This window comes from Toxotes jaculatrix, chromosome 5 (assembly GCF_017976425.1).
Source record: "Toxotes jaculatrix isolate fToxJac2 chromosome 5, fToxJac2.pri, whole genome shotgun sequence".
Taxonomy (NCBI): Eukaryota; Metazoa; Chordata; class Actinopteri; family Toxotidae; genus Toxotes; species Toxotes jaculatrix.
In genome coordinates this window covers 13,161,532-13,179,440 of record NC_054398.1, presented here as the reverse complement: position 1 = coordinate 13,179,440, position 17,909 = coordinate 13,161,532, and the positions used below count along the sequence as shown (strand labels likewise).

Sequence of the window (17,909 nt, the reverse complement as noted above, 5' to 3'; positions counted from 1 at the left end):
ATCACAATGTGACCTTTAGGTGGGGAAATTTGAAAAGAATGAAGAGAAGAATTTCAGACTATCAGGAATCTATCAAGGACAAGGTTTAGTGTTTTGACTACAAGGCATATTCAAATTTACTGTAGTTATTCTCTGCCTTCTTCCTCTAACACACAGCAAAGTCTTTATATATATACACACACACACACACTATAGATGTGTAGCAAAGATGTAAGAAGCAACTTTTGTACATCTTCTCAGCATGAAGCCAGGAGATGATGCCCATATCTTTCTCATTCATTGGGGATTGAGACTCCCCTGGGTGCATATGGCAGTGAGGCTGAACTTACAATGTGAAGGAAAAGATGGATTTGTGTGGAATCAGCACAACTTTTTGGAGTTTGGATCACACAAAATCTACTGCAAGGCATGATTCCTGATGTCTTCATTGTGCCTACTAAAACACCTCACAGCAATTTTCCAAGAGAAAACTTTATTTAAAATTTATAAGCATAAAATTCATAAGAATAAAATTCATAAGAATCTCCATCTGTCAGTTTTCGTCGAATTGTGATACAGCTAAAACTGTAGGGAAACATCTGAAAGAAAGGGTTTTTTGGTGAAGTCTGGGAATGGAGCTTTGTAGTAAAATGAGAACAAAGCAGAGTTGGCTACAGAAATATCTGCAGTTTGTTTGAAGTGCCAGTGTGTTTCTGATTTTAAAAACGCCCTAACTGGAACCACATTTCAGTCCCAAAGTCACTCACGGGCAGGGAGGGTGGAGCTCACACAGACAGACAGAAAAACACACACACACACACACACACAAACACACATATATATTTAAAAAAAAACAGAACAGATCTCAGATCTCTGGCAGCCAATCGTTTCTCTAGACATTCCTGGCTGCCTTTCCATGACCCTCCCTGCTCTCTCTCACTCTACTACTACATACATAAGGTACTACAAGTAGAAGAAGATGGGATTTGGCCTTGCTGTTATTTTTCCATCAGGTTTTCAATAACCCATCGAACTGAAACTGAAGAGTGTTTAGAGCTCCAGTATGTTTAGCTAAATCTTGTGTTGTAATCTAATCTGCACCACATGCAGATAGTGTTACAGTAAAACTGGAGATCATAAAGCTTATTCAGCTATAATGATCATAAATCATCATAGGGCTGCTTGTGTCAGACCATGCTTGTTCTCAGAGTGACGTATTTAAGAGTGTGTGTTTGTTTAGTCTCCATAAATATGGGAGAGACTGCAGACAAAGACAGAGAGCGAGAGCGTGGAGTATGTGAGTGTGTGTGTGTGTGTGTCAATCTTAACTGCCTACCGCAGCGTCCCACAGTCGGGGTTAAAGAGATTCTCCATCTTGCTTCAATTAACCGTTCAGCGCTGTTTATATCACATTCCACCAATATAGGTTACCTTTTCCAGCACAGACCATCAACCCTGTTCCCCCACTCGACCCTAAAACCTGACTCTAATACCCTCCGTCTGTTAAACCCGCCTCGCCCATTCAGATCTTTCCCCTTTAGGACCCCAACTCCATAGAAATACACCAGATCAGCACCTCATTACGACCACACCTCTGCCCAGAATAGAATCCCTCTGGCTCCATAACAAGGCTCTGCCAGGGCCCAGATATGTCACACCTACAAGTGTTTCTCACCTTGTGCCTCTTGGCAACACTCTCTGTGGGTCCTTGAAAGGTGACCATGTATAGGGAAGTAAAGGGGCACAAACACTGAACAAACAGCTGTGCAGTCACTCACTATCAGCCTCATTTCCTTTCTTCCTTCCTCTTCCTCTCCGTCTCATTTTGTGAATCTTACCCCCTCCCTCTCATTCAGCTTCTCTGGGGGTAGTCACATCTTTTCCAAACAGGAACAATGATTCATAAATTCTTGCAGTTTAAGTGTTCAGGATCTTCCTTGCTCCTCTCTTCTGTCTTTGTCACTTTTACCCTATTTCTCCGCTGCCTTCATTGTCCCCTTCTGTCTCCCCCTCTCTCTCCCTGCGCTGGTCAAACAACAGGGCCCTTGTGATAGCAAACTGAGGAAGCAACCAATAAAGGGAGATATGTATTTGACCGGAGAAAGAGAGAGAGAGGGACGGCTGTATGTATTAAAGCCAAAGAAAGAGTCATCTGGAGATGTTTAAGTTGGACAGGCCAGTTTCCGGTGTCTGGAACAGGCCAAAAATATCCAGAAACAGAAAAATCCAGCAGGAGGGGAAAGGATACACCTCCTCGTTTCTCATGTGACCTTCTACATTCAGCAAACTAAGCTGAATTTTGGGCTTGCAGCATAAGCTATGGTAGCAACAAGACTGTTCAAGCCAAGCACATTAAATTTAATTGCATCTTCGTCTTGCTTAATGTCTGGGAGGAGAGTATTTCTGATGAATTCCCATATTTAAGATTATGTGTTGCCTGTCGTATTTCAAATATGGTGCAACTGCAGCTGGCTCTGACAAACTGCACTTATGACACAGACTCTGAAAAGCTTATCTGAAGGCATACTATAAATGTATGTATACTGTACATGTGCTACATGTGGCCTCGCTCTGTTTTCATAACATGGGGATTACTCATATTGTAATACAATAATAGAACACAGACTAGCCTACGCTTGCCGAGTCATTCAAAGTCTTTATTGACAGTAGGTATAGACTTATCCCCTCCTTCACAGCACACATTAATATCTATTTATGGTACCAGAAACTGGACGGATTTTGTTATGTTAACAACTTGTGGTTTCAACGGCTGCTGCCCCAGCTGTGTAAGGTGAACACAAGCGCCCAATTTAGGTCATAAAAAAAAAGAGAGAGCGAGAGACGGAGAGAAAGTCAGTCCAACGGCTGCAGTGGACTGAAGGCCAGAAATCATTCAAGCAAGCCAAACCTGAGAGTAAGGAGATTTGTGTTTAAAAGTGTAAGACAGGAAGTGACAGGCTGGAGAGAGAGAGAGAGAGGGAGAGAGAGAGAGAGATCCAGCTGAAACTCCTACTCTCTTGCAAAATAGATAACCATCTAACCATGTTAGACTTATGGAAATCTATCAGAAATGCACATGGTGTAGACATGGTATATAAGAATACTGGCAAAGTCATATGAGGATAGAGTCTTTAAAGGGAACCTGTCCTCTCCTGCATTTCTGTAAGTGTAGCTGATTCCACAGAGTAGGTGATCACTGCTCATTGTTATTTATCAGCCGTGCATCAGTTGTTTTTTTAACGGCAGACTATTTTAGTGTGCTCTGCAGACACGGATGTCTGTTTGGGTTTGTAAGCACACACACACACACACACGGAGGGAGAGAAAGACACACACAGAGGGAGAGAGGTCTGCAGTTTCTCATGGCTGTGAGCTGCTGCAGAAAATTTCCCCTCATCCCCTCCTCTCCCCGCCCCCACATCTTGCCTCCATTATTCCGGTGTTTTCGAAGCAACTCCGGTGTGACAGCGAGAAACATAGCTGGCAAGTGAGGGCAGCCCGGAATACGGTCGACTGTTACCCGTGTCTTCCGGTCGTCCCCCTCGGTTGCTGACCGTTGGTACGGTCCCCTCGCTACCCGCACGTTAACACACCGTTTGTGCTCGGTGCCGGTAGCGAAAAGGAGGAGGAGGTTGGAGGTGGGGGGTGGGGGGGTCTTAGCCGACCGGGACTGGACCCGTGAGAAGCTTTCGGAAGGAGGGATGTGAGAGAGAGAGAGAGAGAGAGGAGCCAGCCTTGGAAAACGCTGCACGGTCGCCGCCTCTGTAGTGTTTAGAGGATACAGAGGATATACAGCGAGCTGCGTCGCCTGTAACTAACTAATGGTCACTAACATGGATGCTGATGTGCCTCCTCCCCTAGGCCGGCCGGGAAAAGGGGTGTTTTTTGATGATTTTCTGGCAGTAACACGACTCGTTTCTTTCTGGGATTAATACATTTTTTATTTTTTTTTTATTTTTTTTTTCTCTCTCTCTCCCTGTTGGAGCCGGGTTTTTGTGTGTGTCTGTGTGGGAGCCTCGCAGGGAGCATTTGTTTGCAAGGTAACTAAAGATAACGTTGCTGCCGTCGCTGGCACTGACCAAGCATCACTGTCAGCTGTGTGTTTGTGTGTGCCTCTGTAATTTTGGTGTCAGCTCCAGCGAAAATAATGAGACATTGTGAACATGTGTTGGGTTACATTCTTCGTTTTCACCTCTTTTTAATCTCACCGTTTCTTGCCAGTGAGTCAGGCCTGAGGATGGAGTTAGGTTACCCAGTGCAAACCTGACTGGTAATGGGGTCAGAAATTTTGGTTGGTTTATGTTTACAACATGCATCAGAGCTCAGTGTGGTGCTGTAAATAAATCCGGTGCTTTTAAGAAGACTCATGTCATTGTAAATAATGTGAAATATATATGGCTAAACACTCTCATGGTGCCACAACTACATTAACATGAAATAGTCCACACTTTCTGTGTCTTTTCAACCCTGTTTAATGACAGCAAGCTATTCATAGAAACTTTAGTGCATTTGGTTTCATGGTGGATAGGAAGTCAGCAGCATGTGTCCAATACCACAAAGTGAATTTTATGACTAAAACCAATAAGCGTCTGTCTCTGCCAGATTGGGCTGCCTAATTTTAGCCTCCAGGCAGCGATTTGTTACCTTGACGTTCGGGTTTGTACTATTCCCAGGTGCCCCAAGCAGAGTGTCTGTGAGAGTGTGTGTATTTGTGTTTGTGTCCGTTGTCTGCATTGCAGTTCAAAGTATTCTGCAGACGAGAGAGTTAAGTAAGATGTTTGGTCAGTCTGCTGTGGTCTTGTCCTCTCCTCTATCACATGTCCAGGTTCAGCAATGGAGTTAATTGAGAGAGAAGATTTGTTTAGCAAGCAGTATGTTTTCTGAAATTGTATATTTGCATACAGTCTAGTAACTTTGCACCAACCTTGGATATACTCACCATATCAGGGTTCTTATATTATCTACATTTGGTTGTATTGAATCATGTTTGCAGCGGCAGACCTACTACTCAGTAGTCGTGGTAGAAATTAAAATCACTGTATATAGTATAAACATGGAAAGTTTTGGAAAGGTAATGTAACTCCAAGACAGGAGATGAAAACAAAAGGCAACGTTGGAAAATTTAAGGGTGTGTGTGTGTCTGTGTGTGTGTGTGTGTGTGTGTGTCGCTGACTGTGTGCACAGGTGCACCCAATCTAAACCCTCAAACCACAGGAGATCAATGGTGAGTGGGAGGGTAAACTGAACCCTCCAAAGAAGCTAGAAGCCACACACAAATGCACACACACACACACACACATGCACCAGTAGTCATTGAAAGTTCACACAGGGATGACTGTTGAGACACAACTCTGTCACTCCTTTCCCTCTCTTTTTTTCGGGTGTCTTCAGCTCCCTGCTAAAGTCTCACCTCCAACCCGCCACCTCTATGCCAGTTGGCATGAGTGGTGAGAAAGTAGGTGTATGTTGTGCTTGTGTTGTGGACACACCCTTAACACATTGCTTGAGCCTCAGGTGGCCAATATGATCCTTCTCATGGTGAAGAGTTACAAACCGGTTACGCTTGTGCTCATGTTTATGGCATTTGTGTTCTGATAGGAGATCTCATCAAATGTTTGACAATGAGGATGTCTCTCTTCTTTCTCTTCTCCTTCTTCTCCCTATCCCGTATCCTTTCTTATCCCTTCCACACACACAGACACACACACACATCACCCCACCCCCCTTCGCCCATCTCCCAGATGTGAGGGAAGTGTGGGAGGAGCCAGGAGGGTGTTTGTGTTCCTCAGGGTCCCCACTTCCTGTTAGATTGTGGAGAAACTCCACATGTGCTGAAAACACCATGACACACAAACATATACTAGCATGCTGAAATCTCTGGCACAGTTTGTACATCTTTTCATGAAAGTCCTTCTCTGTTTGTGAATTTTTAAACCTTAGCTTTGTCTGTCATGTGAAATGTTCAGTCTAAAATGTATGTGGCGCATAATTCCCACAGTTCACTGTTTCATCATTGCACCTGCTTCAGTGTTTACGGATGAACTTGGCAGATGGATATTATCCGTTTTTTTTGCCAGACTATTCTGCAAACCTTGTATCAACAACACAGACAAACACGCAAGTGAACATTGTCAGCAGGCAGCTTCACTCATTGCGGTCATTGGAGTCCACTGATGGATAATGGATTTCCTGCTCAAACAGGAACGTGAGAAATGTCCCTGAGGAAGAGAGCAACGCAGGACGTTGTCTCTTCTGGCTCATTGTTTGTAGTTGGCCTACCTTGTCCTAACCTTGTTAAGACTTCACTGAGATACCACACAGACATGCTTGCCATACAACACGTCTCTCATACTAATTGGTGTGGGAATCAATGCTTCGTGTTCTTGTTTGAATAAACGGATACATGAGTTATTTGGAAGCTTAAGTAGTTTTCTTTATATGATTGCCATCAGTGGATACAAAAGTTTGTGCTTGATCTATATCAGTGTAAAATGTAATACTGATTTAAAGAATTCACAAGTATAATAACAAGCACCCTGTGTCTTTTTCTCTCTGTTTCTCAGATGACAGAGGGGAGGCGATGTCAGGTCCATCTCCTGGACGACAGGAAACTGGAGCTCCTTGTACAGGTGAGTCTCTCTTCCTCCCACCCTGTCTCTCTCTCGCTCTCTCTTTCCTCTCCTTCTTCCCTCTCTCTTTGCAGATTCTCATTTCTTTAGAGTGAGGGAGAAGAGATGTCTGGAGTCCTAAGGGACTCGATTACTGCTGACCAAGGGAAATTTGGTCAGCAGTTGGTGACTTTGCGCTTTCTTGATGCTCACCTGATCTCTCCACACACACACACATACACACAAAATCACACTTGGGCGTGAGTGCAGTAGAACCTGCCCTCATTTGCTCTCCCTGTAGAAGCTATGCATTGAGACACAGGGTACAGCCCTTATGATTTCCTAAACAGAAACCTTTCTTCATATATATATATATATATATATATATTTTATATATATATATGTACTCATCTGACTGTTTGTCCATCTGTATCTGTTGACAATGCCGCATGTTATTTTTCATATTTCTTGGAAAAACAAAGCAGAATACTGCCACCCTCCCCCTACTTTCAACCTTCAATCCTCCCAGCAGGCCCTTCTCTAGTCTTGACCCAAAGCAGCAGCAGCACCTGCAACAAACCAGTCTCTCTTTTGTTTGATATTGAAAAAAAAAAAAACCCACTCTTTTCAGCATGCTTTTTTCTATGTAGATCTGCTATGCTCTGTTTTCCGCTATCTATCCAGAGTTAAACCTGATTCTGGAGGTTTTTTAATGTCACACTAAACGGGAACATAATGTATTTTATAACACACATTACATAAAGTGGAGGTATGTTTTTTTGTAAATTGTGTGGCACTCTCTGTGTATTAACGTCTCCCTTCATTTGCTCATATTCTTCACTGACTGTTGATGACATTCATATTGGTCATCCATAAAACCCCTTTCATGGTTTGGCTTCAAATACCACAGTGTTTCTGAAGGAAGCGCTTTCCACTCTTCCTAACCTCCCATGCTCCTCTTGGGTCTGACTATTACCTGATTCCTCTGGAAAGAGAGAAAGACAAAAGAAGGTAATTGGCCTGGAACAGGAGAAGAGGAGCAAGTGGAGAATAGAAAGCCTGACGCAGAAACTCGGGAGGTTTAGGAGGAGAGAGAAAAGTGAGATGAGAGCTCAGGAATGGAGACAGGAGATGACAGTAAAGGGATGGAAATATAGAGGAGAAAATGGAAGGGAGAGCCGAGGATTGGTCTGCTGACTTTCTGATTTGATTACTCTGCCAGAACTGATCCTCTCTTTTAAATTGGTACTTCTTTCTGCTCCTCCTCCACTCTCTCTGTCTTTCTCTCTCAATCTCTCTGACTTTCCATTCTTCACCCTCCACATCTTGTTTTCTCACTCAGCTTCTTGCTCACCTTTACCTGCCTTTTCCCTGACTGCCTCTCCTTCTTAATCTTCAAATACAACTGCAGGCGCTGCCATATCTCCTCATCCATCCATCCTCTCTTCTGCTCATTATTCATCCCCTTGGCCACCAGGAAAGGAAATAAGCAAAAACAGTGTTGGAGAGATGAATAGAGACATTACAGTAGCCTTTGTTTTATGTAAAGAGTTTCACAGATACTTGAAATCAAGCTGTAGGTGAGAAAATCTTTTCTGTTTACCACAGGATGTACACAGTGGTAGCAAATGGTATTAGCAAGAGAGAAGACATTACAAAAAGGCAGGAAGAGCGGATGTTATTAACAAATCACTGTCATTTAAATCAGGACACTGCTGTCTTTCTTTCTCCTTCTCTCACTCTGTGTCCTTTCTTCTCTCCATTGGGCGGATGTACAGCAGGCCAGCCAGTTGTTAGTTGGACCACAGAGAATTACAATGTTATTCTTAGTTTTCCAGTCAACTTAGAAGCAGTCAAGTCCTCCACTCATTTGCAAAAAAAAAAAAAGGATTTCTTGAAGGGATGATCATAATTCATAAGCAGTGCACACAGTTGTATTTCTCAAATATTAAGGCAGTGCTCCAGCATTACACGCTCCACTGGGCTATTTCATCTCTTCACTGATCATTTAACAGCACTATGGTCAAGTCTGCCCCGTTGAGGTTTTCATGCAAGTTCCTGTTGCCACGCCATGCGCACCAGCCAGCGAATCTCTGAAAGGCTGGATCTCACTTCTGTCACTGACTTGTAACATTGACCAGCTGTTTAGTCCCAGAAGTCTCATCCACCTTTTTCCTCTTCCTCATCCCCTTCTTCCTTCCTTTGATAGTTTATGGAGCACCGCCTCATTGGCAGGGAACTACATGCTAGAGGGTCAGCACACCTATTGACCAGGTTGTAAAGATTGAAGCTAACCAGCAAATACACCGCTGGGTGAAAATATATGTCAGTCATATGGCTATCACTCCCAAAGGCTCGAGCAGTGGAGGGTAAAGAGTGAATAGGGTATAAGCTTCCATGCCAATGTTTATGTGAACGACTCTACACTGAAAAAAAAAAAAGACAGTTTGGGTTTTTCCTGTAAGATACACAGTGACTTACCATCAAGGAGAAGTGCTACAGCAGAGGTCTGTATACAAAATATTATCTAAAATATTAAAACCAGACCTTGAAGAAGACAATGAATGAAAGGCATGTAGCTAAAACCCTTTTCCTTTCCAATCCTTGGACTCTAAGGCCTGCCACTGATAAATCAGTTAGTGTCCCATAAATCTGAACAACACTGAAGGTGCCAGGGGCCTGACTAGCTGTTTGCAGAGATTGGGCTGTGACTTGCTGCCAGCCAGGCAAGTGAACTACTGTTGTGTGTTTGTCACTTGTCTGTGGGTTTGCCCTAGCATGTCTCCTCCTCACTAGCCACCTCCCTGTAATTCTTATGCCGTTAATTACCTGTGCTGCTGAGGAGGCACAGGCTAAATGTCTATTAGTTGTAATGCTGTCTAAGCTAGCAGAGAGCTTTACTGTCTGATAGATGGCTCCATGGTGTGTGTGTGTATGTGTGTGCGCGTACATAGATGTGTCTGCATTGTCTGGATATGGCTGGAGTCTGTGTCTTTATTATTGTGTGAGTGTTTAGTGTGCCATATCACTCACTATATTACCTGTCATTCACTGTCTGTATCACTGTTCGTATCTTCCACAGCATTATTACACATCCGTTAGGTATCTGCCGTCTCACAGATAAGCTGTAGTGTCAGGATATGTGTATGCGTGAGGAGAGGGTGAGTCGTCACTTGAAGAGAGAACCAAATTCAATTATGCTATCCAGTGCAGCCCATGTGATTTGTACAGTCTGCTTGGTATTCATAACAATGTCGAGGCAAGGAATCTCTGCCCAACCTTACAGAAGTTCTTTGCTTGTTCTTGTTTTTCATCTTCAGTCATGCATTTCTGATATTCAACAGTGTATCTGCGGTTTATTTTATCTTCAAATCAACTTTGTCCACGTGTCACTGTTCCCTGGCTCATTGTTTGCCATGCTGTGGTGGCATGGATGATGTTTAATTGATATTGTTGCCAAGTCAGTTGACTGCTGTGTGGTAATAAGAGACCACCACTGTAATGTGTCTCAGACTGAACCAAAACATGCATTACTGCTAATACTATAACGATAGCCTGTTACTAGACCTAAAATTTCCACATCTGAAATGTTGTGAACACTTCAAAGAGGCCTTGTGTTGCTCTTATGAATGGCTGCTCTCCCATTTGGAGAAACAACAGAGCCAGTGAGATCCTTTGTGGATGGGGCTACCAGTTTTTTCAGAAGCAGACAGATTAACATTTAAACATAGTTAAGGTCAGCGCTCATGATATATTAAACTACATGTAACCATAGAATAAATACTAAATTAACATATTCATGAGCTTATTCTTTGCAACAAGAGATGACTTTCTTATTCTTATTGTAGGTATGCATTTGGCAGAAGTAGAGTGACGTCAAAAGACGACATAACGACACAATCTAACACTGCAGCCCTGGTGCTTTCTGTTTACCATCATCATCATCTGGTTTATGAGTCTGATACCTCCAAAATTCAGAACACAGAATCAACCTATATGTTACTTTCTCCTCAAGCTCTCTCCATCGCTTCTGTTCTCTCCAGAGCCTTTTTGTGTAGCAGGATCACTGTAGGCGTCGTGCTTATATGAGATCTAGGTCAGAGGAGATGTGTGTGCGTGTGCGTGTGTGTGTGTGTTTGTGTGTGTGTGTGTGTGCATGCACTTGCTGTCTGCATGACATCACCTCCTTCTCTTTAAATAGCTCTTAGTAGCTTCTGTCACTGAAGTTGTAGCTGTGCAGTGAGCAGATAGCACAGGACCTCAGGGGGAGATTATTAAGAATGTGCACACTCTAGCACCCACTGCAGTGTGTGTGCGTGCACTAGTGTGTGTGCATATTTGGTTGCACACAGTATGTTTTCCTCTTGTCCTCCTCTATCCTGTGTGTACACTCCGCAGCATGTCTTCCTCCTCTATGTTGTGAGTAGGCCATATGCATGTGTACATGTATATAGCATCATATGTGCACATATGCATTTAGAGTTGTGTGTGTGTTTTTATATGTGTGTGTCTGTGTGTAATGAAAATGTAGGCAGCGAGGCACACCCATGGTTAACCTCAGGGTGGGGTGTGCTGTTACTCAGGATGTCACAAAACCAGCAGCATATGGCAGCAGTCCCCAGCCTCTGCTTGGCTTTAAGATGTTGTGATGAATGGAGTTTGTCACCACATACAGTATAGCTCGGACAGTATTCCACGGTATTAACTAGCTCTTATGCTAGCTGCAGCCCTCTCCCTGCAATACAGTCGTTCAGTCCAGAGCCATGACTCTGCAGTAGAGGTGTGGGTCAGAGAGGCGGAAAGGAGAGAGGGAGGGGAAGGGCAGGGTACCTGCACTGTCAGCAACATCCACACACTCCATCCATCTCTCTCGCGAGCTCTCTCTCTCTCATTTATCTCCTCCTCTCTTGCTCTTTTCCCCAGTGTTTGTCAGAATGCTTAGTCACCGCAGTAAATCAATAGCTGATAGAATACGTTAACATAAAACTACCACATGTACTTGTTCCAGTGAAACTAAACTCAGATAAACCACTACACTAGTACACAAAATTATAAGTGATAAGTACAACCATAAGAACAACAATACTAATAAATCTGTCTCCTTGCAGCCCAAACTGATGGCTAAGGATTTGCTGGACCTTGTGGCCTCTCACTTCAACCTCAAGGAGAAGGAGTACTTTGGAATTGCATACACGGATGAAACGTAAGTCACGTTCAGGCATTATCCATTTTCTAATACTTGTCTGGAGTCGGGTCACAGTAGCAGAAGGATCCCGAGGCCAGGCCAGATGAGATATGTAGTTTCTCCAGCCTGTTCTGGATTTACCCCAGGGTCCTCCTACCCCAGGGTAGATGTGCCCAGAAAACCTCAAATGAAAGGCGCCCAGGAGGCATCCTGATCATATCTCCGAACCACCTCTACTGGCTCCTTTTAACTCGCACAGCCCCTTCAGTTACTTTGCAAGGGTAAAGAGTTGTTCCATGTCCAGGTCATCCACAATTCGTCAACATGAATGCCTTTGAAAACTACAGTGCATGTGTTGTATCAGTGAACCAGAGCACTTCCTTCAGTTTATTTTGTTTATTGGAATGGGTTTGTCAGTGGTTCCCCATAACACTGTAACCACATCCAGACTATTAACAGTTACCTTCCTGTTCTGATAATCAGTTTCTATCAATGGAATTGTCACAGCAACATATTGGACATATACTAGAAAAAGACAATAGGCAGTATTGCAGTTAATGGTGGAACCAGTTGGGCTGGTAAACAAAGCAAAAAGGCCAATAGAATGGAGTGTACGTGATCATGGTAATGTGTTTATTTTGTTTCGGAAAACCAGTGAACTTGTTGGTTTCTTGAAACTCATGTCACTGACGCCATGATCAGCACAGTTGTAGTCATAGATGACAGAGGTGGAAAAACTGAAACTGGCCATTCACTGTCAAGTCTGAGCATAATGTGTAGCAGCAGGTTTGATTTTCAGTTACTTAAAAAAAGCCTAACCATGTTTAATTGCTTTGTATTTTGGGTTTATAATTGGAAATGTTTCTGCATGGCATGACTCCTCCTCTACTACTTTTTAAACTATATGTGCCCACTAATTTCTATTTGCAGTATTAATAAAGAAATCCAAAAACTGTTGAAAATACAAGAGCTGTGGCCAAACATGTGCAAGATGCTGCAAGTTAACATTAGAAAGATGCTGCACCATGTACAAAAAATGCCACTGTGAAAGCTCCAGTTGCCAGGACATTGTTTGAGTTTTAAATATAGTTTCAGAAATCTTGCACTAAAATGCGGCTGTTGATTTTGGCCTGTTTTTCTCCCGAGGAATTTCCAGTGTACTTTTATACACTTAACTGTGTTTGCTGTTTTTTTTTCTGCAGACGTATTTCGGCATGGCTCTTTAGATTTACTTAAATTTCCTGTTTATGGTTTTCACTCCTCTTTCTCTTACAAATAAAAAGGGTTTTTTCAGCCATAGCAGCCTTCATTCTGGTCAAACCAAAGAATCATAATCATCATGAATATCACGCTGAACCATAAACTGATGTACGATAAAAGTCCTGAGTTATAAAGGGTTGCGACGTCAGGATAAGGCTATGATTGTCCTGCCTGGAGGCTTGTTATGAAAACTGTGCTTGAAATGCAAAACTGACATTCAAATGAGTTTTGTTGTGTTTTGTGACCTAGAGAGACAGAAGCACCACAGGATGATATACAAATGATTTACATACAGGCAAACATTTCCCTGACCTTTGTGTCTGTCTTTTTTGTTTCATCTCTTGCACCCACTGATGTCAAGCAAGACTGACCTCTGCTCCATGGCATTTACAGTGCTGTGACACATTCTGTAGCCAGTGTCTGTCCAGCAAAGCAATGTCAGCTTTACAGTCTTAGTTCCCCCAGGATTAATTCTATGGTGTGTAGATTTGTTAGGTGTGCCTGGGGAGAACAGACGCCTCAGCTCTGACTGCTCAATGGTCAAAGAGACTGTGTGTGTGTGTGTGTGTGTGTGTGTGTGTGGTGGTGGGGGGGGGTTTGAGAGACAGAGACAGAAGGAGGGCGACTTTGAGAGAGATGTTGCTCAGTTGCTCAGGAGACCATGTAGGGTTACCAGGGTGACAAGCTGTCTCTGCAGTTTTCCTCTCTGCTGGTGAGGGACAGAGAAATGAGAGAGGGGGGGGGGGGGGGGGGGACTGAAGGGAAGGAATGGTAACACAAAAACAAAAATGTTGTCATGGGATGCCGTTTTTGCAGATCTTCGTTAGATATTCAGTCATCTCTGAATAATAGCGCTGATTGATTGTTTTGTTCTTTTGTCTCATCAGGGGCCATTTTAGTTGGCTGCAACTGGACCGCAGGGTATTAGAACATGAGTTCCCCAAGAAGTCTGGACCTATTGTCCTCTACTTCTGTGTCAGGTGAGTCTTTCTTCAGTAACTCAATCACCTCTCTTACACATGTCGTGGTCTCTTATTGAAGATGGTGTTCGAATGTGTGTGGGAAAGAGAAAGGGAGACGGAGAGAGCACATCTGTATTTGTGTATGTACGTGTATTTGTGTGGTAATGGAAACAGATTAATAAGGTTAGTTATGATGGGCCCTTATGAAATTGCTTTGACCCCCAGTGTTTAACTCCCGCCACAGGGCCTCTCAGCCAATCATGAACCTCTTAGACCTCATCAGTATGCCCTGCATGCAGATCCCATCACATACCTTCATACTGACTACTAAGTGCCATACTCCAAACAAGATAGCAGAATGCTTTCCCGTAGGGAGAGAAGCCTTATCATTGCTTGTGTATGTCAGAGCTGTGCATTTTTATGTAGAAGCATTTCAACAAACACAGTTGCAGACTAATGTAGAAGGTTCACTTGTCAATATAATGCTAAATAGGGTAGAAAATATTCTGGTATTTGACTCAGCATGTAATGAGTGTGATCTTATTATTGCTATTGCAGCATTTGAGTCCTCCTCAGTTAAAAGCCAACTGTTCTATGACCTGTTGTGACAGGGTTATGAAATAACCCCACAATCCCACACTCCTCTGCCAGCCCTTTGTACTGCTCATACAACGGCCCCACTCATACATAAAACACTCCTGACTCACACACAGGCGCTGCATCATGTGTGTATATGTGACAGAGATACATGGAGTACATGTTTGTGTGTGTTTTTTTTTTTCTCTGTTTGGGTGTGTGGGTGCTTTGTCTTCAGTAGGCTGTTGAAAAGGAAAATATAAAGGCACCTGACCCGAGAAGAGATCCTCTGATCTTTCTTAGCCTCAAATGAAAACACACAGCCCTCCCAACCCACTCTCTGCCCCAAAACACACACTGGCGCACATGCATACGCACACACAGGCGCTCTCAGTGAGAGTCCAAAAGGGAAAGCCAAGGCTTTGTTTAGGGTTCAGTGGTTCTTCACTGTCCGCAACACATCTCGATGATGTCATATGCACCCTAGGGACTGAGTCTTGGTTAGCAACGTACATGGTAACGTGACGCACATTGACGCTGCTAAACAATATCACTGAGCAGTCGTTTCCAGTTGACATTTACAACACAGCTCAAGTAATGACACAATGAGACGGCTGTATATCAAAATCCTATCCTTAGCACATAGACCTATTGTTCACCATATTTAGGGAACAATGGCATCATTGTACACTGTGACAAAAGATGCAAGATAAGTATTTGGTTGTTATTAATCGTGTTTTGGCCATCGCCTTTATCATTTAACCGTAAATGTGTGTGTGTATGTGTGTGTTTGTGGTGGTGGTATAGGTTGTCAGGGTGGGGGTCACTCTGTGTGTATTTGCATAGACTAATAGGTGTTTGAGGACGTGGTGGTGGTGCTGTGACATTGTGAACTTTGACACCATTTTGTGGCGTCACTCCCCCTTCTCTCCTGCAGTTCAGACCAATCTCTAACCTCAATCTCTCCAAATGTCACACTGACCCCCACCCCCACCCCCACCCGCCTGTCTCTCTCTCTCTCTCTCTCACACACACACACACACATCCCACCCTACTTTTTAGACACATATACCCACACACATATATAAAGATTCAGGGCTATAATGGAACAGCAATAAGCCCAAATGTCAGGCCTGAATCCATTATCAGTATGAACAAATTGTTTTCATTACCACAATATAAGGTTTCTTTTGTGTGTAGGTGGGTGTGTGTATGTGTCTCTGTGCAGGTGCATACACGTACATATATTTGCATGCCTATGTGGTATTTGTGTGATGCGTGTGTTCCCAGTAAATGCTAGGCAGATGCCCACCTCCTGCTGATTCAGTGGGTGCCTTTTTGCATGCTTGCTGCTGTGCTGGCAGTGTGTCTATGTCTCATCAACACTGTGGCTTTAATTAAATGTTCACACTGAATATTGACAAGGTTCCTCTCATTCTCTCTTGCAGCTCAATGGGTAACGCGATTTAAGCCCTCCAATATTGATCCTCCTACAGTCCCTCTCACTCAATACCTAAACACACTCAAATGCACACAGATGAACACAATTGTTTAAGTACGTTCATAAGAACTTGTTCTTAGGTCACATTATGCGTGTGACCCAAGGGATTTATCAAGTCATATAGAGTTTTTAATATGTCTGTGTATACATGTGACTTCATGTTTCTACTGAGTAATTTTATGCTAATTGTATGAGGGGGGTTTACAGAAGACATCACCTAAAAATATGTCAGGGGACACGTGAGAGGATCTGTACTATATAGCATCTTTTTGATGTACGTTTTCACCAGCGAGGAGCTAACAATGAATAGCTTCCTAGTGTATCATCCAAGCTCCCCTCTGGCTCTGCATGCATTCATGAGCTAAATTTAGACTGCATTATTATGTTAGTTCCCTGCTCACCGCTCTGCCAGAAGTGGGTTACTGTGCTTCTCTCTCCAGTATGTGACAGTGTGTGTGTGTGTCTATGTATCAGTACTGTATGTGCATGTGGAATCACTACACACTGCTGATGAGGTAGACAATTTGTGAAGTGCATCATGTGCACATTCAGTCTGCTTGTGTGTGTGTGTGTGTGTGTGTGTGTGTGTGTGTGTGTGTGTGTGTGTGTGTGTGTGTGTATGTGTGTGTGTGTGTGTGTTTGCACACGCATGCACATTCAGACTGTGGAATGTGCTCACACTCACAAACTAATAGTGGATCATTGCCAGCCTCCATGGTGAGAGAGAGAATTGGTTTAAGGGGAAGTGAAAGGATGTTTGGTATACATGTCAGTCTTTGGTATGGTGTGCCCCCCTCTGGTCTTTTTGGTCATTGCACCATTTCTGTCACATCTGCATAAGACATAATCATTTCCTGCATGTTAAATATTTTCTTCTTTTCGTTTATGAAGCAAAAACATAATGATCTTCTTTAAGGCTTTATACGATTCCTTATATGATTCAAGGTCAGCTAATGCCCTTGTTCCCTTTGCTGTTACAAATGTATTAAGGCTTTTCCTTTTTATGTTTTCAGATTCTACATAGAGAGTATATCCTACCTGAAGGACAATGCCACTATTGAGCTGTTTTTTCTTAATGCCAAGTCCATCATCTACAAGGTAAACGTATTATTTTGTTGCCATAATGTAAATTGCCAATCCAGTTTATTTGTGATAATGGAGGAATATATTGTTTATTCTGAAGTGCTGCACAGTTGGGATACTTTTAAATATTGTTTGCTTCTGGGTTGGAACACTGATTATGTGGAGTGCAGGGCTTGATGTTGTTACGAGCATGCCACTTTATTTGCTGATTTTTGGTTCTAAATGAAGAGATGCCATGAGAGGCCAGCTTGGACTGTGGTGCTCCACACTGATTTGGTGAAGCAGAAAATGTGGACCATTTACATCAGCTGTTGCCCATCATGTTATGTGCTGCACCACATTCTAGCAACTAGAGAACAGTCTGACACATTTACTGCCATCTGTCGGTCTTGAAGCATATTTATTTCAGCTGTTTAAATGGCATTGAAATTACGCCTTTAAATAGACACTAACAACAAGTTGCACAAAAAAACCACATGGAAGTATTTGACAAATAAACATGTATTTTGTATACTTAGCGACTGACTTAAAACGTCCTACTCAGAAATGGCCATTTGTATGTTTGTTTAAAGTGAGGGGAAACTGTCTTATTCAATTAACTCGTTCACATTTTGCCAGTAGTGAGCTGTTAACCCTACAGTTACCAACTCATTTCACTTGTCAGTAGTCTACCTACTAGATGTACTACAGCCTTGTTAGTGTACAATGATAAGCAGTTATTTGTTATGTCCAGAAGAGGGCATATGTGGCCTGAA

General features: G+C 43.0%; 1 protein-coding gene across 6 annotated transcripts in view; it reads left to right on the top strand.

The window, feature by feature from the left end:
• Nucleotides 1-17,909, top strand: part of frmd4a (FERM domain containing 4A) — a 60,532-nt gene that overhangs the window by 18,223 nt on the left and 24,400 nt on the right. For all 6 annotated transcript variants that reach the window (XM_041039264.1, XM_041039268.1, XM_041039265.1 and 3 more), the window contains exons 2-5: nucleotides 6,543-6,608; nucleotides 11,696-11,790; nucleotides 13,920-14,012; nucleotides 17,085-17,169. In XM_041039264.1, coding sequence (XP_040895198.1) covers nucleotides 6,543-6,608; nucleotides 11,696-11,790; nucleotides 13,920-14,012; nucleotides 17,085-17,169 — 339 coding nt within the window. The remainder of the gene's footprint in view (nucleotides 1-6,542; nucleotides 6,609-11,695; nucleotides 11,791-13,919; nucleotides 14,013-17,084; nucleotides 17,170-17,909) is intronic.